The 27,177-nt window shown below is 39.8% G+C and overlaps 1 protein-coding gene across 4 annotated transcripts in view; it reads right to left on the reverse strand.

The window, feature by feature from the left end:
- Window positions 1-15,748: 15,748 nt before the first annotated feature.
- The window catches only part of ephb2b (eph receptor B2b), a 133,771-nt gene continuing 122,342 nt past the window's right edge, over window positions 15,749-27,177 (reverse strand). For all 4 annotated transcript variants that reach the window (XM_022209285.2, XM_022209283.2, XM_022209284.2 and 1 more), the window contains exons 12-16: window positions 26,443-26,658; window positions 25,874-26,023; window positions 22,941-23,134; window positions 21,943-22,098; window positions 15,749-20,460 (exon numbers count right to left, since the gene is read on the reverse strand). In XM_022209285.2, coding sequence (XP_022064977.1) covers window positions 20,352-20,460; window positions 21,943-22,098; window positions 22,941-23,134; window positions 25,874-26,023; window positions 26,443-26,658 — 825 coding nt within the window. In that variant the 3' untranslated portion in view covers window positions 15,749-20,351. The remainder of the gene's footprint in view (window positions 20,461-21,942; window positions 22,099-22,940; window positions 23,135-25,873; window positions 26,024-26,442; window positions 26,659-27,177) is intronic.

A 27,177-nucleotide genomic window follows, 5' to 3' on the forward strand; every position in this document is an offset into this window, starting at 1 on the left:
CTAATGGTTAAAGAAAATGTGATATACATACATTAAGATATTCCTTCCACATGGTAAATGGTCTGTGTTTATATAGCACTTTACTATACCTGCAAGGTACCCAAAGCACTTTACATGATACGTCACATTCACCCATTCACACACTGATGGGGGAAGCTGTCATCCAAGGCGCTAACCACGACCCACCAGGAGCAATTAGGGGTTAGGTGTCTTGCTCAGAGACACCTCATGAGCACATGAGCACGACAGGCCGAGGATCGAACCGCTGAGCTATGCCGCCCCACATGATCTAGGTTATGATTAAAAAGCCTTTACTTAGTAAAATGTCTTTCCATGGATACATCATATTTATTAGAGGATTGTTATAAAAATAATTGTGTGATCAAAACACATAATCTATTTATTTTGTCAGTTGCATGTAGGTTAAAGTCTAAAGCACATACATTTATGGGATCTTTTAAAATGGCAGAGATGCTAATTTTGCACAGCAGCTGTGTCAGATTACTGCAGATTCTTATTTTGCTTGAGTTTGCATGTGTTTTCTTAAACTGCAGCATGCTGGGATCTCAAGGGCACCGTAATTTTGACCTTATTAAAGCAGATTGTATAATCAGCCAGATGTGACCAAACCGCATCAAAGTTTTCTCTGTGAATTTGTCAGTGGCTGTGGTGAACAAACAGTGATGCAATGTCTTACATCATTTCACCATCATAATCCACTCAGTGTCAATACTGCTTTTATGTCCTGACACATCCATAAAAATAAACAATGAAACAGCAGCACAATCAAAGACATTGAACTTTAAAACAGTGCTTGTTCAGTGTTTTGGAGTAAAGATTCCAGATCACATTTGAAAGCCAGCTGACTAGTTTGTATCCTCGTAAACCTCATTCAGCTGATTCCAGATAGTGGCGCCATAACACTGCAGGCCGCCAGAGAATTTGTGGCAACTGGGATTTCCAGGAGACGCTGGGCCCACCTCTCCAGAGCCTTTACTGCTGACCTTGTGTGACCATTATCGGCTGGTAACGAAGCACCCCAGTGTCAAGCTGCCCTACCCCCCTGCTCTTATGGTGGTGAATGCAATGTGACACATGGTAAAGCTTTACCACTTGCTCCATGTGCTTCACAATAAATGAGCTTTGACTGAGAACGCACCGGTTGACCTTCACACGTTAAACAGAAAGTGTTGATGATGCCATTTCTGTCTGTATTTAGCATATTTTTTGGTTTTCAGGACATTTTCAAACATGTTTTATTAAGTTTGAATGAAAACGGGAACCATCAATGTCATAAATTTTTACCAGTTTGAATGAAATTACATTTGTTGCTGAATAAGATGATCTTAAACTTTCCATTCAAAGTGCAGATGAAGCAGTTTCACAAACACATGCAGCTTTGCAAAGGTGCATTTTCTCATCTAGATATGACACGATGCTCATCAACGAAACACGTTCTGATTATGAATGCACATGTGGTGTGACAGAAAATGTCAAGAAGCACGCTTGCATCAACAGGACAGGAAACGACGGACGCAGGACAGGAAGAGACGCAGCAGAGAGCCTCATTAGGAGACAAGCCGGAGAAGTGCACAAGCCGAGCCGGTGCATGCGACAGGACACGAAATGTCTACCCCCTGCTGCTCCCTCCTCTAAAAGTCCCCGTGATTTGAACTTCAATGGAGAAAAAAACTCAGTTCAGAGAGACAAATGTCCCCATCAATTTTCCTCCACATCTAATGGATGTCTCAGAGGAAGACACTGCAAGGAGCTTGGCAATCACTCATGCCTTCCTCTCTTATCATTCACAATACCTTCCTGCCTGGCAAATGTCAGCGTGTCGTAGCCTAACCTAACTCTGCAGTGTGTATGTGTGTGTTCTGTGTGTGTTCTGTGTGTTTGAATGAGTTGAGTGAGACATCTGAGTGTGAGATGGATTGAAGCGGTGATGTGGAGGCAGCAGGATGGTGAGGGTAGAGAGGACAGCTACCGTGAAACGTCTCCCTCTGCCTGTATTAGTCAAAGCAGTTCCATCTATCATCCTCCCCTCCACTCCTCAGCCCCTCCACTCCATTGTCATTCTGCCCTGAAGAGTGTGATGGATAGACTCCACTTGCTGTTTATTCCAACTCCATGAAAGACGCAGTGCTGGACAGAAACACTTTAAACAAATATTGCTGCTGTTTGCTTTAATTTACTTGGAGTGCCAGGCGAGTGGGGTTTAGCTCAGCAGCACATTTCAGAAAACTGCATGTGCAAAGTCAATACTGTTGTCTTTACATATTCTAGTACATAAAAATGAATGTGCTTTCAATAAACTGCACAAAAAAGAGCATGTAGGCTGAGCAAATAATCCCTGTAAAGGAGATATATAAAAATCAACAAACACAGCGTAGACAGCACCGATTTGGTCATGAGCAAACCGTGACTTGTCCTTCATTCTAACACTTTTACAACAGTGTACAGTTTGGATCAGTTTCATGTCAGCCCACATAACATGGAGCTTTCCCCCTTTTGTCTCCCCATAAGTAGCTTTAGGTCTTAACAAATAATCACACTGTTTCTGGCAGTATTATAAATAAGCCTGTATTAATTTGTTCTAGCTCTTCACTGAGACACATGAACAAGAAATAAAGATGTTTCACACATTTCACCAACATGTAGCCTGGCAGATATTTTTTATTAACAACTCTGGGATATGTACTAATAGCTTGAAATGCAATGTGTGAGATGTTTACAATAAAACAATGTTTAATATGAAAACATACAACTATCTGTTATGTAAAAATATTGTGGGGCAATGGCATGCTTAGCAGAGACTGAACCCAGAAACACTGGCTAGTAAAGCCTACATGATGTAGTAATGTTCGAAGAAAACTTTTTTTTTTAAATGTTCAAGAAATGTTGAAGGGAGATTTATCATTTCAAATAATGAGGTTAAATATACACTCATTCAAAAGTTTAGGGTCACTTAGAAATGTCCTTATTTTTGGCAGAAAAGCAGTTTATTTTTTCAATGAAGATAACATCAAATGACTCAGAAATAGTCATTTAATGTGGTAAATGGTTATTCTAGCTGGAAACGGCTGATTTTTAATGTAATATCTCCATAGAGGTACAGAGGAACATTTCCAGCAACCATCACTCCTGTGTTCTGATGCTACATTGTGTTAACTAATGGTGTTGAAAGGCTAATTGATGATTAGAAAACCCTTGTGTAGTTATGTTAGCACATGAATAAAAGTGTGAGCTTTCATGGAACACATGAAATTGCCTGGGTGACCCCAAACTTTTGCTGGTAGTGCAAGCACTTAGAGAGAGCCTGGGTTTACCCTTGAGGTTAACATGGTTTGTGTCCAGCACATCACCAAACAAGAAAAGGACTTAGAGAACACAGTACTCTGTCAAGTCTGCTCAGTCGTATCGTTTCCGACGGATGAAATCTTAAAATTAAACTTGCGGTGAGCACAGGTGTGTGTCATGCATGTGTATGTTATGTACAGATACCGAATCACATGACCTTAATATGTAGCGGGCGGCAGCAATTGATGGGACCAGGAAACACTCCCACATTTTAGTCAGTTGTTCTTTGTATCATCTCCGACGGGTAAATCCTGAAAAGTCCGCAGCGGTCAATTTGTAGTAGGATTACAACCATGTGATTGTCAGCAGACAGCATGCAACAGTGTTCACATCGCTATCTCGCAATACAGAAATCTTTAACAAATCTATGGATCCAGACTAAAAGTCACATCAATCCTAAAATCTAAGCAGCTGGTCCTTGTGCCATTTCTGGCCTTCCTTGAAAATTTCATCCAAATTCATTAATCCATTTTTGAGTAATTTTACTACCAGACAGACAGACAGACGGACAAAGGTACGCCGATGGTCCTTGACAGAGTAATTAGTTGAGAAGTATTAAATGAGATTGAAATAGTAGATATCACACTGTGCTCTGTGGAAAGTAATCCACAACCAAAGTTTATTTCTACTTAGTTTCATGTTAATATTGAAAGTCATTTTTCAAAAGCAGCATGTTCAAAGCTAGCAACACATATGGAGGACACTGTGTACCCGTCATGGACCCATCAACAACTGGGACCATGCAGTGTTAGTATTGTTTTTTGTCATTTCAAACAAATAATCATCCACACAGTTTGGTTAAAAAAAAGTTTATTTAGCTTCTTTGAGTTACAATGTGCTGGTGTTACCAATTTGAGTGCACGCATTTTGGTTGCATATCGTCATGAGTTTATCAAATTAGCTTAAACAATTCAGTCATTGTACCTTTGTTTCTGCTGCTCCACATGCTGCTGAGGTCCTGGCAAAACGGGAGGTGGTGTTTAAGGCACTCTTTTCTGCTGGAAGATGGGAATTGGAAGGCGCCAACTCCCAGTGCTGCGAAGGGGAGAGCTGAAGTGCAGAGGCCTCAAGAAAACAGCATATGTGTATTTGTTTGAGTTTTGGGGTGGTATTGTTGTTTAATATGTATAGGTATTTGTATTATGTCTTTAAGTGGTAGGTGGGTTTATTTTAGGAGTTTTATGGTGTGAAGAATAGGTTTTTTTCTCCCTGTTGTGTGTTGGTAGGCTACCCTATGTGTATATATACCCCTCCTTTTGTATCATTCATTAGGTCAGGTTTGTTTAGTTCACACTTATGTTGATTGTCTTGTTTGGTTGACCTCAGTTTATTTAAAGGGCCCAGAATTAGAATTTCTGTTTATACTTTTTCTTTGATGTATTTTAATCCCTTTTTTAATTTTGAGTACTCTGCAGACAGTTATTTTTGGCATAATAAAGCCTTAAAGAATTTAAAGACTCCTCTTGTGTCCCTGCCGAGCTGCTTGGTCCCTGACAGTACCTTTATGCCCAGTTTGGTAGAAATGAAAGCACAAGGTAGGCCACATTTTCCCACCTTGTCCATGTACAGTAAATACAAGTTTTGTTCACATGGATGTTTGCTTGACAACAGTGAGGGTTGAAATATAGCATATTTTTGGGTACAGTCTGACTGCCTCTTTCTGATCCATGTTGTATTCAGTTTGTCACATTTATACTACCGCTGAACAATTTGGGGTCCTGTTTTCCAAGAAAATGTACACTTTTATTCATGTGCTAACATAACTGCACAAGGGTTTTCTAATCATCAATGAGCCTTTCAACACCATTAGCTAACACAGTGTAGCATTAGAACACAGGAGTGATGGTTGCTGGAAATGTTCCTCTGTACCCCTATGGAGATATTTCATGAAAAATCATCCGTTTCCAGCTAGAATAGTCATTTACCACATTAACAATGTCTAGACTATATTTCTGATTCATTTAATGTTATCTTCATTGAAGAATAATGTTTTGCTTTCAAAAATAAGGACATTTCTAAGTGATTCCAAACTTTTGAACGGTAGTGTAGGTACAGAAAAAAGGTTTAAAACTCATTCAGCTTTCACAGTAGATGTCGATTACAAATATCCAAAGCAGCCACTAAATTATACTTTCCACATCATCACACGATGCCACTCATCTGTAATCCTGAACAGATGGGACGATGTGACTGCCATGTTACTAATGTCTTACAATCAATCATTTAGGGAACTGAAGTGATAACTGCTCCTGGAATGTCACACGGGAGGAGATTAATGGTGAGCTATGACCTTCTCTGAGTTTACACACAGACTCAGTAATCTGTTGAGACCTGTGGACACACCTCACTGCATCTTAAAATATTCCGTCAGAGTCTGCACCTGACCACAGACCAGGAGAGTAGACATTACCTCGCTGCCGTTGACATTTATCAGCCTGACTTGACTGATGTTCCACATGCCTCTTGTTTCTCCTTGAAGCCCAATCTAAGTTTCATTTTGTGTGTTGACAAATGTCATCAGCTCAGACAAGACGACTGTGGATAAGCTGCAGACTTGTCTGTTTAAGCTATTCAGGTAGAAATGCTCTCTCTCTCTTTTGTCACACCCACAAAATAGAGGAAAATTGCGGGTTGTCTAGACAGACGGAGACCCTGGAGGGGACTTTGTCCTCCAGAGTGACTTAGGTTGCTGTTGTCAAACACTGCCCTCCTGTGGTTCCTCAGCATACAGTTTTTCCTCTTGAGATGCTTAAATGTTGAAAAAAAACCCATCCTATTCCTAATGTTTTGATGGTAATATATTTTCTGGATCAGTATATACATTCTGTATTGTTGGACTCTTCAAAAAAATGTCTGTTTTGATTAACATATTCAGACCCCAGACTTATTTCTGGCTGTACAGCTCCGTCAGATGGAAATAATCTGGATGTTTTTGTCACCACTTTTGGCACATTTCCCCAAATGTAATCTGGCATTTTGACTTTCACTAGAGTTTATGGAATTGTGGGTTTTTCAAATTTGTCTGCACAGCGTTAGTCTGTGAAAGACAACAGAAACCTGCAAGGACAGTATACCAGACACATAAAAATATTCTTAAATCTATTTGTATAAAAAACAGATGAACGCTTGAATCCATATTTATTGTATTATTATAGTCTGTTTAATGCAAGAGCAATCATCCTGAAGCAGGAGTTTTTACATGAGAAGTTCACTGTGCTTTCAGCCCACACATTTAACCAACACATAGTTGAGTAACTCAAATCATTTCTGGCCTGGTTTTCTATCTAGTGTAATTGTGTGTTTAGCTGTACAAAGTTGAGCGATGGCAGAGGTTTGGCTTCAACAAATGCTTTTTAGATTTTTGTTCTAACCAGGCCACACCATCGGCCACAAGAAAGTCCTGGTCTTTCACAAGGGTTCAGCAAGTAACAGGATAAATGTCAAGCAGCTGTCTTAAGAAGGCCGAGACGCAGATGTCCTCTTTGTTGTCCATGAATCTGGCAAGTGTCTGTTGACGAAAAATGACCAATTCGATTTCCAAATCAACATTTAAAAAAAATAAAAATTCCCCCTACTTTTCCAGGAAAACAAATGAGAGTACGCGTAAAGAGAAAAGCCACAGAGTACTTCCACCCACCCTGCTGGATTTCCTTCAACAAGACATGGACGGAATTTGTTGGGGGAATCCCCAGAATGGCTGGATGGAAGTTGGCTGCTGAGACAATGAGAATTTAGATTCCACTGAACTTGTGGTCATGTGTGTATAGACTCTTGACTGAAAAACTGTTATTAGGTACAACATTTGCCGACAGCTTTATGTCTCTAACAAGAATGCATCATGTTCTAAGGGCTTATTTAGACACATCACTTCCATCTATCCCATTACAATGTCTGTGAAATACTGTAAGACAAGGAAAAACTAATTTACTGTTATTATTTTTAATGAACAGCTTCGAACAGCAACACTTTGACTGATTGTGAGTCTGTCCTTGTTTGCAGACAGGTTGAATTCCAGGACCACTGAGCTCATGTATGGAACAGGATCCAACACTAGGGGGCTCTCTCACCAACAAGCAGCATACACAGGGGAAGAGACAGGAAGTGCTGCTTCTATGGGGACAGATGTAAATAGCCTATTTTTATCGTGTGGACTGCCTATGAGTAAAAATGCTTCACAGAATAACATTATGGCTTTAATTTCAAAACGTTTTGTTTGGATCAGCCCTAAAGGCAGAGCTTTGTTATATCCTGATGTGGAGATATAATTGTTTCTTGGGTTTGTCCCATAGTCTCCTTAACCCTTTGATGCACGAGTGATTGGACCCTACACTCTTCCACAAGTGGGTCTTGTTCATTCTTATACAGTGACCTGTATAAGAATCAATGTGTTTTTATACCATTTTTGTCATTTTTGGTTAGGAAAAATCATTTGTATTACTGTTTGTATTATATTTTTGTCCACATAAGAATGATTTCATGTTTGAAATATGTTTATTTTTCACTTTGTAACAGATTTTGAACATTTAGATAATTGGAAAAAGAAGAATATTGCAATGGAAGAATGTCGACATCCATTTTGTTGACATTTTTCCATCTTTTTCCTCTAACTGTTACTGCTCTCTGTCCCGCCAAGTTTGTGTGCTTCACCACCTCAGTAAGAATGAGGGTAGTAATAAAAATATGAACATTTCTTTAAAAGTATAAAGGGTAACTTAAAAACTTCAATGAAATGATATCAAAAACATGTTTTTTGAGGAATACTTGGAATATTAAATGATAAACAACAATAACCTAACCAGGTCATTTTTGACCCACTTGTGCATCTACGGGTAAAAAATTTTATAACATGAAATAAATTGCTTTGTATAAAATTTGACTTGGGCTGCACAGTAGCTCAGTGGTTAGCATTGTCACCTCACAGCTAGAAGATCAACAGTTTGAGTCCCTACCCTGGCCTGGCATCTTTCTGCATGGAGTTTGCCTGTTCTGTTTGTACGTGTGTGGGTTTTCTCCAGGTCGTCCAGCTTCCTCACACAGTCCAGAAACATGTTCAGGTTAATTGATAATTCTAAATTGTGTGGAGTGTGTGAATGTGAGTGTGCTTGTTTGTCTCTATATGTAGCCCTGTGACAGACCGATGACCTGTCCAGGGTGAATCCTTCTTTCAGCTGTGACAGACTCCAACCCTAATGAGGATTAAGCAGTGTATAGATAATGGATGGATGGATGGATGGATGGATGGATGGATGGATGGACGGACAGATGGACGGATTTGTGGCCGTGCTAATGGTATTGCGATTTCAATTCACAGGGGTTAATACAGTTGTGGAAATGAGGGGGCTGTTTATGTCATATCTTGTATGGAAAGCAGTATTGCCATAGAACAAGCACTTCCTTTTATAAAAATGCTGATTATAGTCAGGTGAAACAATTGTAGCAAGTGTTTCTGTGCATGCATCTCCTCTGTGTAGTGTATTTTGTATGGTCAATAAAAATTAATTTTAAAAAATGAAATAAAATGTAAGTTTTAATTGTGAACCATTTTTTGGAGCATTCTGGAATCTTCCTTCCTCCTCTAAACAGGAATCTTGTTGCATCTCTTTAGAAATTCACCACAAAAATGTAATTGTCAAATGTATCGCAGGTTTTGTCAGTGAAACACTGATTAAATCAAACCTCTGCCTGAACCTTTTGTTGATTACATTTCTTCGTTCTCTAAAATCCCACCATGGGACTCTGCAGCTCCTCCTTGCAGCAGCTGATTTTTCTTGCACATATTCAGTCACGGAGGGATATGTAATCACTGAAATCAGCTGCTGCGGTGATTGGATTGGATGTAAACCTGTGACCTCTCTCGTCTCTGCAGCAAATAGCGATGAACAATCACATTATCTTGCAGCATGTTCCTATTTCTTGCATCTCCTTTTACCTATGTATTTGTCCCTCTTTTGTGAAGCACATTTGATTGCGATGTTTTGCTTGAAATGTGGAACGTAACTACAGTTTTACCATTTCTGTTTGATTATTCTGATACACTGAGAGAAATCTTTCCGGATTTTTACTGATGAATGTTTGCTAATTTTAAGACTTTGAGCTGGCTTTGCTTTTGTTTCACTGAAAATAAAGAATTATTGCTTGTTGCTTGATCTGAGTTGAATGAGAGACTGAAAACTACATCTGGTAATGTAACTGAAATTCATTTGTGACAGCACCCACCCCGGCCAGCAGCTGTTCAGCCTGCTGCCATCAGGGACGAGACTCAGATCCTTAAAATGCAGGACAAACAGGCTGAGAAACAGCTTTTCCCCATGATCCATCAGACTCCTGAACTCAAAACACCTGATAACCTGAGCACACAGTCTCACTTTTAATGGTTCAAATGCTGCTTATGTGCAACCTCCTGATCATAATCATTCTATTTTATCTGTTTTTAGTTCATTTCATTTACCTCCCTCTCTGTATATATCTTGCCTCTTTTGCAGATGTCACTTTTATCATAGTGTTGTTGTATATGTACATTTGATTTGATTATTTAATGCTTTTATTTTATTACTCATAGCTTATCAATGCATCGTCCACTGGCAGTTATTTATATTTTTGTCATGCCCCCATGTATGATGACAATAAAGCTATTCTATTCTATTCTATTCTATTTCATTGCTGAGAAAAACTAACACGAAGCATCATGTAATTCTGTATCTCTACCACTAGATGGGGATCAAGATCTATTCTTGTAAAAGCCGCCAAGCTGCCTCAGAGTATTTACCAGGACAAACTCAACTATTGTTTGTAAAATAACAGATTTAGGCAGATAGTTTGAATTCTTTCCTTTATTTTCTGCTAATATGCACATCTTATTCATATAATATAAAAACACCAGAAGATAATACCTGTACACATGTCAAATTATGGTAAGTATGTGCTTTACGTTGCCATATAGGTCAGACAGCTCATTCTAAGCCATGTCCTCTCTCCGCCTCCATGTTTTGCACCCTCCTGCTGCTGCCGGCAGGGATGGAGCTCGGCTTAAAACCCACTGAGCAATTCTGCGAGAGGGGAAAGATATCCCCTTTGGTTCTGCCCGACACGATGTGGCATCTGTGGGTTGTGTAACTCAAGTGGAAGGGAATTAAGAAGAAAAGAGGTTCAGGGACTCTAAAAGCAGTCACAGAGAGTTCACATGTCTCTCTGTGTTGCAGTGAAAATGTTCAATGTGCCCTTTGATGTTTGTGTTCTGCAGCCAAACAAATGTCATCGTGTCATGGCATGTTTTTCTTTGTGCACCTTACAATGACAAGGAATTATCATTTTTACACATGAATATTTATAATAATCTGTAATTAAAATCAGCTTCTTTGCTACACATAAACACTCCTCACCTGCGGTGCAACATGAAGGAACCAAGACAAATTGTCCCGGGAGTTTCTGAACTTGGCAACTTTACATCAGGATAAAAAAAAGCTTATGTCCGTCCTTGAGTAGTGCCTTCTGTTAAAATGTTGCTTCAGCTTCCCTGCCAAGCCAGAACAGCGTGCAACATGGATCAAGCATGGCTTTTATTTACAACCAAGGTCCCTGCAAGGTCCACATTAACCTCTCAGTCTTATTTACTGTACCTGCTGGGCTGTATTAAGCAGAGCCAGAGTCCAGTTAGAGCTGGATGTAATTCTCTGGAGCCCAGGCCCAGATGTCCAGATTTCTTGGACACATTAATTCATCAGTCCAGGCAAAGGATCTTTTAGCAGTCTGTGCTGCATTAGCCACTGTCTCGTAACTCTCTTAGAATCTGGCTCCTGGGGTCGAACTTTTGAGCTTCTTGCCAATTAAGGGCACTTGTATGGTAAGCAGATCCATTCCTCCTGTGCCTGGAGGAATCACTATGTCTTATTTCATTCTAATTCCACTTTCCATCATGTTTCAGGAGCGGGACATGATGGAAATGGTGTGTGACAGTTCTGACCCATTTGGAGGATTTTCTACACAACATGAGCCGGTGAACTCTTCCTCACTCGTTCACACTGGCCGTAATGCCCTCGGTGATCACATGCAGTTTTCCATCTCTCAGCCACCACTATGGAACATTTGCAGTGACCTCCTGCTTCCAAAGCTGTCTGGATTGGGGGACATTTTCTGGCTGGACCGCGGCTTCCATGGATATTAGGAAAACCTGGAAAACACACCTGCTGTGGGCCTCACATACGTTATTCTGTATTTAGAGTTTTATGGTTTACATACTTTACTGTGTCTTAATAATGCTTCACAAATAATTAGGTGTTTGTGAGGATGTTTGTTAAATTGATAGGCTGTAAAAAAAAAAAAAGAAAATCCATTTATTTACAACTTCTCCAACTGCTGGATGGATGGTTTATTAGAAAGTGGGAAAAAAAACATCTATATTTAAAAAAAAAACAAGTTAATTTCTTGTACTCATTTCTGGTTTGGCCCAGATTTAGATTCAGATACTCTGCAGCCAATTTTCTCAGTTCTTCCACTAATTTATACCGGTCCAGGATCAGTTATTGCTATTTCACTCCAAACTAAATTTGATGATGGATTCGGCATACACTACCAGTCAAAGTCTGGGCCCTTCTAGTTATTTGTATTATCTTCCACATTGTAGATTAATACTGAAGATTAACATTTGATTCTTTTGTGGTTTGTGGTTTTGATGTCTTCAGCATTCGTAAACAATGTATAAAATAAATAAATGAAAACCACTGAATGAGAAGGCGTGTCCAGACGTTTGACTGCTACTGTAGTTCGTTCATTGGTGATTATCTTTTGATTGTTTTTACGAAATGATTATGCAGCTCTTCATATGCAGATGGAGTATTTTGCTTAAAATGCTTTTAGATATACAGGAAAATAATCCATTGATGTGGAAATTCAGCTGGTATTCTAATTGAAAACTGTATCTGTTGCATCTTGCACTTTTACACTTCTTTTACAAGACACTTTATATTGCTGTTGTCGACAGTGTGTCAATAATATATTAATTTATTTTCATTTTACAGGATAAAGTGCATCACTTTAACATGTACTGCGATGCACTTTGTCCTGTTTACTTGACTTTATTCTGTCTTGCTGCTGCTGACTGTCGGCTCTGAACTATTCCTGACAACATGAATGACAAAGACTGCTGCTAGTGTCCATGTCAATCTTATGTTTTGTGTGATATTTACTGTCTTCATTTACTTATTATTTATGGTTTTTTATTGAGTTTTTACTGTTTTTACCGTGTCTTTACTGTTTTATGTGGTTTTTAACTTTTTAAAATTGTTTTTATTTTTTGCTTACTGGAATGCTTGTGTAAACTGCTGCAAAAATCGCCCTTCAAGGGACAGATAATAAAGTTGAATTGAGCTGAATTGAGTTCTTCTACTTCTTCTTCTTCTTATTATTATTATTATTATTATTGTTGTTGTTATTATTATTATTGCTGCTGTAGAAATGTTGCTGCTGTAACAATGTAGATTTCCCTTGGCATGGGGAGCAATAATGGATTATCTTATCTTGTCTTGTCTTGTCTTATCTGTCTTTCAGTTATAACTACACACTGCAAATGACCAACAAATAATTAACTTATAAATAAAAAAATAATTAAAAATTATTAAATTCTCAGACAGTAGAAATTACATTATGTGCCAATGACTTTTTAATTTTTTTTGTCTATTTTTATCCACAGCAACACTTAAATTCAACATATTGAACGGCAGTGTTCAATAGTTTGGGGTCACCCAGACAATTTTGTTTTCCATGAAAACTCAACTCTGCCGTTTCCAGCTTGAATAGTCATTTACCATATTAACAATGTCTAGACTGTATTTCTGATTCATTTAATGTTATCTTCATTGAAAAAAAATGCATGTCTTTCAAAAATAAGTGACCCTAAAATTTTGAATGGTAGTGTACATGAAGTGGGTCTGTGTCTACTATGTGCAGATAACTTTTAGAAACTGCATCACGTACATTTGTGCATGACTTCTTTTCTCATTTGCCGTATGAGTGTTAGCATAAGCTGCTAACTGTGATCGTTCATAAATTTTAATCTGCCAAAAAAATTGTTTTTAAGGATAATAATAATAATGATAATCCCAAATAATGTTGAAAACACGGGGGAATCTACAATTCAATTTTGAAAATGTAAAAAATGCTGCTAAAGCTCTCTTATGGCTGAACATAACTGCCATAACCAACCACTGACTGGTCTTTGATCACCAAAAGAATATAGCTAGTTTGCAAAGAAACACACAACAGGCCCCAAGGAGAGCAGACCGAGTTGAGTCACATGCAGGGCCGCATGAATTATGGGTTGTATATAAAGAAGAAGACTGCAGGCATCTCTACGAATCCCACACATCCTCGCTCAACCATCATTCGGTTTACAACAAAACATCTCTGTGCATCTGCCAAACACACAACTCAAACATACATTTCATGTTCCCAAATTAAACTATGAATTTTGGATTCCGTTCGGTAGCTGCAAACACACTGCCATCAGTCACATAACTCTCTGTAATCTCCCTCACACCCTTTTTTCCTCCCCTAGTTGCACATTATGATCCTCAGAGCTCAGATGAAAAGCCCTCTCTCTGGTTGGTTCCCATGCTTTGCCGTGCTGAGCCCTGAGTCATCAAGGTGTAAGAAGGTTGCGGGGTGGGAGACTTGCGGGTGGTCGAGGGTAGCAGTAGAAAGGGTTTTGGCATACCAGCAGGGTCCCCCCTCCACTGAACTCCTGAACCCCTCCTTTCCTGCTCATGGGGTAAACTTTTTAACACACGCGCCTTTCTCCGCCGGGTCAGGCCGAGGTCTCCAGCCTTTCACGCGTTAGCCGCTAATGAGGTTTCAAAATCTCAAGGCAAGGTGAAGGGAGTCTGACCTACACTCAAGAAACCGAGTCACTCTTGCTCAAATCACTTCTGACATAAAACCACAGAACAATGTGCAGTAGTCTGGCTCTGGGGATACACTGAGAGAAGTGATGCAAACCCAAATGTTTAATTTGACCTCAGAAATTATCACTGGATTTGCTTTTACTTTCTGGCAGTCTAAGTCCATCATGATGTGTATACAATGCGGCATTTGTGGACATGAAAGCAACCAACTTACTAAATTTGTGGCCATGCTTTTTGCATTGGTGTATTACAGAGGGAATTACAGAGTTTTCTTTATAAAACCATGGGAAATTAGATAGTTTTTGCAAATCTGAAAATGAACTTTAAGAAATGTCCTGCATGCGAGAGTTGTAACACCAGAAGTTCTTGTATTTTCTTAATCTAAACCCCCATTAAAATTGATGTCAGAATGAATATTTTACATCATGAGGTTATCAACTAGAACACAGCAGTCTGCTCTCCAAAAGCAGGGAGCAATAACTAAAGTAGAAGGTAAGAAAAAGGGCTTCAAACTGGCAGGTTGTAATATATCAATACAGTTTTACCATGAAAAAAAATCAGTGCCAAAGAACTTTAAAATCCAAATGCTGCACTTTGCCTTCAAGGACTGTAAAGAGGAAAATGCAGTATCTTAGAACAAAATGTGTTTTTTAATCTTTCTGGTCAATTATTTTGGAGTTTGTTTGAGATATTTAAGGACTATTTGCAATTCTTAGGAGATGTGTATCTGCTTTGCTACATTTACACAAAATCTAAATAATAATTTCGCAAACATGTGAATGAATGTGGCTTAGCAACACTGAATTGCAAATTGTATAGATGACTGCTTTGTTTTACTGTTTTGTTTAATTACCAAGATGTCGCTTTATCAAAGCTGACAATCTTAATTTAGATAAAACTATGGTGACAAAAACACATTTGTTTTAATTTTAGCTAAAACTAGTCATAGAACATTTGATGTCACTTTCTTGCTGTGACTGTGAATCAGGCAGAGCCACAGTTTAGTTTAGTTTTGTTGCAACTACAGATTTATGCCATTCAGAAAAAATCTAAAATAATGTGGTACAATATTTTTTCACAACAAAAGATGTAAATAAAAAAAAACAGCACATTTTGAACCTAAGCTTGACACAATGTGTGACTGTTGGATTTGATCTTGTAATGATTTGCTAATTACATCATGATTTACTTCTGCTACTAAAATGATTCCATTGCAATCCTTAATAGATTTAAATGAAATATTTTTTCTGTGCAATTTTTTTTTTAAACCTAAAACTACAAGTAGAAATCCTATGGAATTTTTTTTACATATATATACAGATAGATATATAGATATGTATGTGTGTACTGTGCCAAAAAAATGTCTGTGATTTGTTGATGTTTGTGAAACCACAGCTTAAAATTAGCATCATCCAAATCAACACTGCATAAAGAGTATTATTATTATTATTATTATTATTTACAAATACTGAATAAATTACTCATCACTGTTTTATTTTTATAACAGATCTTATTTTTTTATTGAGGAGAGTCAAGTTGGGCTTTCCATTTTTAGAAAATAAACCAATGACAATATTACAAATAATGAAATTGTTACATCATTCACAGGGTTACAGTCAATATACATTTATACAGAAATACAGGATCTCCCACATCAGTCACAGTGGTCTGAACCGGCACTGGTCTATAATGTGGGCTTTGACAGACCAGGGGAACACATCCAGGTCCCCTGCCTGCACTAACCAACAGCCAGAGTGGTAGCGGTGGTGGAGGAGGGGGGGTCCAGGGGCAGGGGCAACAGAGAGAAACACAGGGTCATAGAGGGGAACAGAAGTGGCAGTGGAGCTCTGCCTGCTGCAGCATTCGCAGACTATCCTGCAACTGGAACTCCAACGAGCCACGTTCGACCACCGCAGCAGTAGAGGGCGCTCTGGGGCTTCGTCCAGCAGCCTTTAAACAGAAGCCATTTTCTATCTGCCACAACAGGAGGCAGACTTCACGCTCTCACCATACTGCAGTTAGGCGGTGTTCAAACGCAGCCCAGTGGGTACAGCCTGGCACAGCTCATGTTTATCCACACTATCATGTAACTGTAACACTGAGACTTAACAGTTTTCCTCCGTCCTTCAAAAATTGGCACACGGTGAGGGCAGGGCTGAGTGGTTTTTACTTTGCTTCACAGATGTAAAAGGAGAAAAGTACAATGTGTTTTGCTGAAAGTTGCAGTTGGCAGACGTTGGGTGAAACCATCACTGGTGTCACAACCACAGCATGTCTTTCATTTCCAGAGGAAAACTGTAAAAACCTTTTTTTTTTTTTTCACAAGGGAACCTGGACTCTGCATGTGCAGATGGCATATTTTTGTAGTAACTACACCTGGTTTGAAGTTAAATAATACATAATGTTTGTGGAGAGTGAATAGTAGAAAGAATAGATTTGAAGGGGAAATAAACAAAGCGCACAATTACCTTTCTGTATATACAAATTGTCAGCTTTCCTATTGATCAAATATTCTGACATATCCAACTGCACTTCTGAATTCAGAAAACAATTTACAGACCTGGACAGTAATTTCACCTCAATGAAATATTCAGCCTAATGTCAGAGGCAATAAAAGAGAATGAAATTTATTTTAGAATTATGCCCATCATAAAAACTGTACCAAATGAATTATTACCTCGACTTCTATACATTTTCCAATAATGTAGAAGTTGGACATGAGGGCCCAATGATCCTTGCCCAGCTTGAACTGCGATAATGCGTCTCTTTTGTGCCAGCAGAATCATAAAATACATATAGTAAATACTTCATGCGGTTCAACACTCCACATTCAAACAAAAGTTGACTTTTTTTTTCAAACTCCTTTAGATGAAATGGAAAACAAGAAACCAAACCTTTAGAAAGACCTTGGCAAAAAAAAAGTATTCTCTGAGCTGCAAGAAAATACAGACAGTATACAGCATAAAATCAATCTCAGCAATATTCAGCACTAGTAATAAGAATGTCTGCCACCCTGTTTAAGGTAGTTCCTTGAAGCAAACGTCAAGGATAATTGCTTGATTAATAGCTCCAAGTCTTGGCAGCACCCATGGACAAGCATCTGAATGGGCTTTAATGGGACTGGAGCAAAACCCTTGAGCCTCGCGTATACTTGAGCTTAATTTCTTGAACAGTAAGTGTTTTTCCTGACGATGGAACATTTGCAGTACCATGAGAAGGCATACAGTCTCACTAAATAAAACTGATGAGCTGTTAAGTGTTGAGAAATGGAAAGGGAAGATGCTCTAAAGCTCAGGGAAAAAGAAAAAAAAAAGACCAAACTGCATGTTGGCATGAGTGGCATTTAGGTCACAGCATCACTTCTCACTCGCTTCTTAGCTATGACTTAACAGCTCATGATTCTCCTCCTCCAGTTTCATATGTTATGAAAAGCTTCCAGGGAAATATTTGTTCTGATGTGTTGTACTGCAGATGAAAATAACCGAGCAGAGGATGGTGGAGCAGAAAGGGAGTAAAAATCCTTCCACTCTTGGACTTAAAATTCTCTGGGCAGCCAGGGGGGTGGTGAAAGGCAGGATGACAGCAGTACAGTAACTGAGGTTTCTCACTTTCTTTAACCGGGGCTTTGGTGCTAAAGCTGTCTGCAGTGACAACAAGAAAACTCAGGTCAGCCTCTGAGGATTTGGTACGAGCGAACGTGGAGGAATCTTTTGTCACGTACTCCGTGGCACACAGCATCAGGACAAGACATGACACAACTTCCCCACCGATGAGTGTCGGCTCGCCTGCTGCTGTTGATGCTTTTAAACGCGCCGAGACGAAACGGGACAACTGGTCAAAGCTGACTATGTGGAGATCAGTGGAAGCGGCAGACAGGTGGCCGACAGGCATGTATGTGATCAAGAAGACAGGGAGGGAATCAGTGCCTGGACAGAGCGTCTGTGATCAGGGTGCGGCCGCCCCGCTGCGACCAGACACATCTGACCGATGGCTCACAGCTGGACGTCCATGTCTGGCTGTCAGGTCTCAGAGCGGGGCCCAGTGGGAGCTCTGCACTGCCGATATCATTTACTGGCTGTGTACATAAACCCCTGCCTGATTCACCGTCACTGGGGAATCGCTGCATTGCTACAAGTGCCATCTTCTCCCCCTCATAACCCTTACAACAGGTTACTGACAACAACACAGACAATGATTGACAGCTCTGTACTCATGAGACAGTATTGTTCACAGGAAACCATACAATAAATGCATAAACTGCCTATAAAATGAAACCAAGGCCCGGCACAGGGAAATGCTGTTTATCTACATGGTTTTGTGCACCAACAGGATTCAAAAATAACTTCAAAGCATCGATGGAAGATCCAGAGTGATTGTTGGAGTCACACAGTAGACTCAGTGCAGAAAAAAAATCTAAAAGTAAGAACAATTCAGTAATACCCATACAGAAATCGCAATAATATAACACGTTGCATTTTTGTTTTTCATTCAATGAACGTCTGATTGTAAAGTCTATTCATGTGTGTGTGTGAGAAACAGCCATGTGCGGTATCAAAACTTTAACATTTAAAACATAAAATTGTCTTTTCAAAAGGAAAACTGGAAGAAGAACAGTAAATATAATGCAGCCACATTATACTCTGTAAAGTGTGTCAAATCCAAGCTCTTACCAAACACAGTTCTAGTAATTGCAGCAAATCAAAGCACTGTGAAATTAACCACTCACTCAGCATGCTATCAAACATGAGTCCCGGTGCTTCAGGAGCTTCCTGGTGCGCGTGGTATGCGTGTGCAACGTGTGCATGTACGCACAGACGCCACTGGAGATGAACAACATGAGGGAGGACGCGATGATGGGACGTACTGCATGTATGGAGACTCTGATGTAAACAGTAGGATCTGTTTCCTTTTCTGTAGATCTCTGCAGGAAGTCAATTTTCAGGGTTCTTTTCTCTACAAGCTTTTTTTTTTTTTTTTTTTTTTTACAAATTAAAGAAATAAACTGGTGGTGACAACAACCTAAACTGTCCCTGTGGTCAGTTCGGCGCCCGACCGATCGATTCTAAGTGTCTCTGAGTCGTCATGTTATGGCAGGTCAAGTGCATCTGATATGTACAGTACAGGATCATGACTGGGGTGCAAAAGAGAGGAGTTCTATTTGGCAGGCTGTGAATATTTCACTGTGAGAGAAAAAAAATAACTTGTCATTCTGTCTTCAGTGAGAGGAAGCATGGTGAGAGGGAGTCTTCATCACAAAATGTCACACAATATAGAAAATTACTTGCAATGAGGGAAAAAAAAGTTATTTCTTTTTCTTGAGTGTTGATTTCACCGTGTGAATTGTCAGTCTGATTGAATGTGTTCTGTCGTATTTTTTTTCTTTTTCTTTTTAAATCATGTTTCCTGGGGAAACAATTGGGTGTGCACGTCGGGCCCTCCAGTCTCCCCTACAGTTTGCCTTTCAGAAGGCATCAGAGAACTCTGCGTTTCCACACGATGTCCGAAATTAAAAACAAAGACAATATCCACACCTCGCCGAGGATGGTCTCCTCAACTCTTCCTTGTGTTTCTTTTGTTTTTTTGCCCTTTTAAAGGGTAGCTTTCCTACTCAGTTCATCTAGTGTACAACCTTATATCATCTATAAATTTAGATAAACTCCTTTCCTTTTTCAGTTTTTCTTCTTTTTTCTTTAAAAAATTCTTTACAAAATTATCAGAACAAACAAACCAAAAAATAAATGTTCTACATCAAATGAAAATTGGTGGAAGATTGAAAAATGTGTTGCTGGTCACTTCTAACCTCCCATGTTTCTGGCTCTAAAAGGTGGGTGGGCTGTGGGCCGTCTGATGCGTCATCACAAGGACTTCTGCTTTCACAAACTTCTCCACAGCTGATTCCCAGGATGGAGGGAGAGTCAGGGTGAGGGGGTAAGAGGAGGATAGAGGGCACTGGAGAGGGGACTGGGGGGGATGAATGGTAGCCTGGTGGGAAGACCAGACACACTGTCACGCGAAAAAAATATCCACTCCATCCTCCGTGCCCAGAGCCATGCATCCCAACCGCTTTATTTACTCCTCCTCTGCTCGGGAGGGTCAAACCTCCACTGACTGGATCTGGTTCATCTGTGCACGCATCATCTGGACGCTGTTCAGGATCTTCTTTTGATGGCCTGCTAACGTCACACCAACCCTCAGGATGTCACTGTAAGTATAGACAGAAGCAGATGTCAGGCTGATGTTACCACAGGCTATACATAGTCCTTCAGCATCCATCTACCCATCGCACTGTCGATTCTTATTTCCAACTATGGAAATATAAACTACTGTTTAAAGTTTGGGGTCACTTAGAAATGTCCTTATTTTTTAAAAGAAAAGCATTTTTTCAATGAAGATAACATTAAGCTAATCAGAAATACAATCTAGACATTGTCAATGTGGTAAATGACTATTCTAGCTGGAAACAGCTGATTTTTAATGGAATATCTCCATAGGAGTACAGAGGAACATTTCCAGGAACCATCACTCCTGTGTTCTAATGCTACATTGTGTTAGCTCATGGTGTTGAAAGGTGAATTGATGATTAGAAAACCCTTCTGCAATTATGTTAGCGCATGAATAAAAGTGTGAGTTTTCTTGGAAAACATGAAACTGTCTGGGTGACCCCAAACTTTTGAACGGCAGTGTAGTAAAAAGACAACCTGACATTAACTGGAATGTCTTGATCAGGAATTAGTAGTACAATAACATTACATAATACGACAAAAAGGGACGTGATGGCACCATGAGAGAAAAGAAAAATTAAAAGTGAGATGACAGTAACAAACGCTGGCATAAAACCCTGTCATTCTGACTAAAAGCAGTTGCGTGTCCATGCATTTGTGAAGACAGAGCGCTTATATAATCACAAAAACAATGTCTGAATGTCAGTTTTTCTGTGACTGAAGCTTCTCACGACTCTAAAGCAAACACAGAGAGCGACAAATTCACAACATCTCTTTCACTCCAGTCTACCATAGACACAACATTCGTCACAGAGGTCATGTGTTGTTGCCAAAACAAACAGCTCTGCATTGTATCACGGCGGTGGCATCAGCTCCAAACATCATTTACTCAGCGTTTGTTGAACAGTTTCTTATCCATAAAACAATGACATTCCTCGCTCCTTATGCTGAATCGCAACAGTATTCACACTTGTGGGATTACACATTACCATCTGTTGTGTTCAAAGAACTGACGCTCGACATCTCTGTGGGTTAAACTGCGGCTTGTGATACTGTTATCCCTTGACAAGAAATGATTTTTGTTTCCCAGATGCATTCTTTACATGATTCTATTTTATGTATTGAGCTGATTTTCCTCCTAGTGTTTCAGCTAACTAACCCCATATTCTAAAGTTTCCTTGCAGTCTTTAAACTGAGGTCAGAGAGAGGCCTGCTGCACACATGGCAGAGAATAAAGGGCACTGTTATGGCTTGGAGCTATTATGCCCACCGTTCAGCCTTACGACTACAATATTACGATCTGCTAATTACATGCAGAGCTGGCGTCTTTCATAACGAGCCAGAGGGAGAGTCTGGTGTTCGTTCAGGTTTTAGGGGATATACAAGATTGACCAAACTCGCTTCTTGTGATCATATTCCTCAAGCTTATCAAACACAGATTACCAGGAACCATCGGCACTTACTCCATGGTCATCTGAGACACCACATCAAATGTAGAAAAGTCAGCACTGGCAAAGTTGTCTTTGTACTGGCCCATCTTGATGGCATCCAGCCATTCATCCACAGTGCTGAAGCTGGAGAAGTCTGGGATGCTGCGGTCCAGGAGGGGGAGATGAACACTGAGGGGGACACAAGAGGGGTCATTAAGTGTAATGATAATACAGAATGGCAGGTCTAACATCGTACCCAGTTCAGACCACCTGTGTCTGATTCAAACACGAATTATTACATTACATTTTCAAAATGCAAGACAGAACCTAGAGAATCCCGCTGGCCTTATCCGTGAACCAATATTTTCCAAACTGATTCCTTATAGAGGGTATTTTCCAAATGAAGTGATAGGCTTCGGGGAGCCAATATGTTCACTCAGTGTCTGTGGAAAATCTGGCCCTTGGTCCTGCACTCCACCACAAATGAAAGTACAGACGGGGGATAATGGAAATCAGTAAACCCTGGCTCTCAAAGGAAACTAACACCCAGAGCAGAAACGCTTCAAAATGTTTTGTTTCGAAAATTGCACAACTGCTTCAATCCAGGATTCGCCTGCAGCATTCGTGGGAAGGATCTGATCTATCAAACCAAAAGGCTTTAATTTACATAACCGCTCGGCGCCAGGAGAAACAAGAGACACTGTGTTTGGCAAAAGTGATCTGTGCCACGGATGACACTGCAGCGAGGGTATGAATTTCCTGCTAGGAAGAGGAAAGCCTTTCTATTGAGAGTCTCAAATGCATCATGTTGCTCTCGATGCTCTAGATCTGCATCAGTGTGAAATTAGGCTTCAATCAAGGCCTGTCTTCTGGGTTGAGATAGAACACATATGTGAACACCACACAGAGACTGAAGGACGGCGCAAGGAAAAACAAAAGAACAATAGACCATCCCATATTGTATTGCTGACAAAGCGAACACAAGGAAATCACATAAAACAAATTTGATCAGCGGCTTTCTTGTCACTCACCCTGAAGATAAAGGGGTCATGGCCTTCAGCGTGTTGGGATTGCGGATCATCTTGTCAAGGTTGTTAACAATCTGGCTGAACTTGGGCCGGTTGTTGCGGTCCTTCTGCCAGCAGTCCAACATGAGCTGGTGCAGCGCGCTGGGACAGTCCATGGGTGGGGGCAGCCGGTAGTCCTGCTCGATGGCATTGATGACCTGCAGGGGGAGACACAGATCTCTAAGGGTCGCTAGGAGGTTCTAAAAAGAGGAGATCGATTGACAGAGAGGAGAGAGTGTGCAACCAGTTTTGGAAGCAGTACTTGCATCCTTTCCTTAAGTCAATGTACCAGAACAATCGTGTGTAAAACTGTATTATATTAACCCTTAAATACATAAGCGGGTAAAAATGACCCGGTGAGGTCATTTTCTTGCAATATCTTTGTAATGACAAGTTTTTATCATTTCATCCTCCAGCTATTCCTCAAAAATATGTTTTTTCATGTCATTACATTTCAATGTTTAATTTCCCTTTTATATTTTCTAAGAAATTGTAATATTTGTAGTACTACCCCAACCACTTTATCACTGATAACATCATACAAGAGGTGATGAGGGACGGAGTGGAAAAGTGTCTACAAAATGGATGCTGATATTCTTCTATTGTTGTTCTGTGTAATATTCTTCTTTTTCAATTATCAAAATGTTCAAAAGCTGTTAAAAAATGAAAAATAAACATTCTTGTGTGGACAAAAAATGAATACAAATAATAATACAAATGATTATTCTTAACCAAAATGACCAAAAAAATGGCATAAAAACACACTGATTCTTATACTGGTCGTTTATGATCCGCTTCTGTATGAGTGTAGGGTCCAATCACTCATGCATTTAAAGGTTAATTGCAAGTCTTGCTTTTAAAATTTGATATACATATGGAAGTTATTATATTACTCTAGGTATAAAACAAAAACGTTCTGAAGAAAAACAATTTACTATTATATATTATATCATTAGACTGATAGCAGAAGCAGCAACATTGTAGTGTTTAGTTGGTGAAGGTGACGCTATTTTTCAAGTGTGTGCAGTTAAGTTGCTTAATTGACTTTAGTCTATAAGACAGGTCCCTCCAAAGGCTCACAAGATAAACTGGAAGTATCGTGAGATGAATAATGCAGGAGGGAAGATGAAAAAACAATCTTTGCTCTTTTATTTAGACTTTTCTATTAGCTTTGCCTTTTTATTTAGTTTAAATTAAAATATCAATACAGTTTAGAGTGGAAACGTCTCCTTGGTGGAACTGCTAACAAAAGTGCTCATAAAAACTTGAAATTTGAAAAGGGACCCATGGCAGGCTGCTTGTTGGGAGAGGCCACAAACATTTTTAATTTAACTAAGTATTGTTTGTTTATTTTTTTTCAGTTTATCTAATTTTTGAAGTAAAATAGTTAAACTATAAAGCAATGACTGCTACAGCTGACACATACATACATTGGCAAAATAAATCCATTGTTCATTGTGTCTAAAGTGTTCATCCTGTATTTATACTGCATTTATTTATTTAATGTCCATACTGTTTATGCCCCTACTATATAAATAATGAAGTCTATTGAGGTTTTTGTACTTTTAGGTAGATGCTAAACTGCATTTTTCTTGCTTAGTACTTCAAATCTCTGTGTAAAGACAAGATAGTTGACTCAAATCTGACAAAAAAGTACAACACTTCTTATTTGAGGTAGCATTAAATATGCACAAATGTATATATTTATGTAAAATTCAAGCATCTTTGACTTTAAGTATGTGCAGGAATAAGTAAAAGTATGTGAGTTACATTCCAAAAGCAAAATGACCCAGCTGGAAAACACCCCCACAGGTTGTATGGATGCCATGAGTTGATAATGTCATGTTTTGGATACTAGCTCCAACTTCAGTTCGCAACAGTCAGTCATGTCTAATAAAAAATACTAGCAAAATATTGGCACTGATAAACATTACAAGAGTTTTTGGGCCTCACACTACAAGGTGAAAACAACTGCAGCAGTCATTACTACGTGCAAAACTGCCTGAGAGTCTCAACTATTAAATTATAGTTATTACATTACCATGAATACATATAAAAGCATATATTTGTGCACAAATCATCACATTAGCTCTGTTCGTGAGGAGTTGTGAAACAGCAGTTAGGTCAGAAAGAACATAAACCTTAATCCACCAACTTCACATTTCCACTTGCACTCTGCCAGCAGTGACTTCATCTCTGGCCTTTACAATGTATTTAATGCTCTGTCTCCATAAAGCCACCTTAAAGATATGTCCGACTTGGACAGTTGATGTTGTTGGTCGAGGGGAGCGTACAGAGGTGGCGCACAGTTAACAGAGTGGAACAACCCGGAGGACACTTGTGACGAGGACGAGCAATCCCTTGCTCATTATCAGGGCCATTAAAGAAGCTCCATTCAGACCCAGATTAATCTCATTCATGAGACCTCCAAACGAGGACCCCGATGGAGCAGAAACACTATCTGGAGCTGCTAATAAGATAACCGTAGAGGTCCTCAGTCCCTCTTAGCACATTAGTGTTCTCACTTTCAATTTGAAACTATTTTCATTATCTCTCTCCCCATAATTTGCTCTCCCCTCCACTACCCAGAGGGAGATAGGAAATGGAGGCTCCAGTCAAGAGCAGAAATTGTCCACTGAGCACTGCTGTGCATTGCAAATGATCTGATTATGTCTCTGTGGTGAGTGTGGGGGAATTTTCATATAAAACCCATGTGTGAAAGCCACTGTTTAGCTAAGGGAAAACAGATACAATGACAAACGGCATCTCTGAGGAATATGAGGCTGTGATGAAACTCAGGAAACCAGAAATGTAAGTTTGTTTTGAGGCCTCATCTATAAATGTTTGAGGGAACTTGGACCAATTTAAAAAGTACCAAAGGCAAGTTAAATACATACATCTTGATTGGTCATGTCCCAGTACGGCCTCTCTCCGTAGGACATGACTTCCCACATTACGATCCCGTAGCTCCACACATCACTAGCAGAGGTGAACTTCCTGTACTGGATAGCTTCGGGTGCAGTCCATCGGATAGGGATCTTCCCTCCCTGTGAACACAAAGGGCACAACATCAGTGAGGGAACCGAGACCGAAACCCGACCGTCACAGTGTCCTGGCTCCGGAGAGAGACACCGTTCACGCTAACAATACTGATGGTAATCCAAACTGGGTGATGGATATAACAAAACCCCTGGGAGGAAAGTGTGGTGCATGAAATACTGGAAAAGGAGGAAGGGAAGAACAGGTGATGTGTGTCTAGATAGGCAGAGCAGTGTGGGAGACCTGGGTTTAACCCTTCAAATTACACATCAAACTTACAGGCAGCACCACATGAGCTTTCAATTAGAGGAGTTCAAACATGCCATTGAAGTTCTCATTTACAAAATAATGCACACTGACCCAGCTTTAGGGAGTGCGCGTCTCATTTTCGTGTCAAGAGAAAAGGCAGGACTTGAGTATTTCATACCAGAGCGCTGGTGTAAGTAGGGTCTGATGTATCATCCTCCAGGAAGCGTGAAAGGCCGAAGTCTGAAACCTTGCACACAAGGTTACTGTTGACCAGGATGTTTCGGGCAGCAAGGTCACGGTGCACATAATTCATGTCGGCGAGGTACTTCATGCCCGAGGCGATGCCACGCAGCATACCGACAAGCTGGATGACAGTGAACTGCCCATCGTTTTGCTGTAAAACAGGAACATTGTGTTAGAATAACGTATTGCATTTAGTGATTCACAAAGAGACAATATGTGCATGTAGTCAGGCCATCAGGATAAAGCTTAACTTGTTCTTCATAAAATTTCAGTCAGACACACTAAAATATACTAAACCTGGGTTCCAAACTGCCTGCCAAATGTTGCCTTTTTTTAATTGTTAAGCTTTTTGTATTGAAACTATCTTGCAATGCTTTGCCTCAACATCACATCACACCCAACCTGGCTTCCCTCCACTGGCCCCCTGTTCATTTTAGAATTGATTTTAAGATTTTACTGATCACTTTTAAAGCTGGCTAGGGTCTCACCCCAAGCTACATTTATGATCTGTTGACCTCTCATGAGCCTGCTGTCAGCTTTAGATCCTCAGGTGAATCCCTTCTGGTCGTTCCAAAGCTGGGGTTTTAATCTAAGGGTGACTGAGCTTTTTCCATCAGAGCCCCTCGACTTTGGAACAAGCTGCCTGAGGAGATAAGGCTGGCAGAGTCAG

The sequence above is a fragment of the Acanthochromis polyacanthus genome, chromosome 5 (genome assembly GCF_021347895.1).
Source record: "Acanthochromis polyacanthus isolate Apoly-LR-REF ecotype Palm Island chromosome 5, KAUST_Apoly_ChrSc, whole genome shotgun sequence".
Taxonomy (NCBI): Eukaryota; Metazoa; Chordata; class Actinopteri; family Pomacentridae; genus Acanthochromis; species Acanthochromis polyacanthus.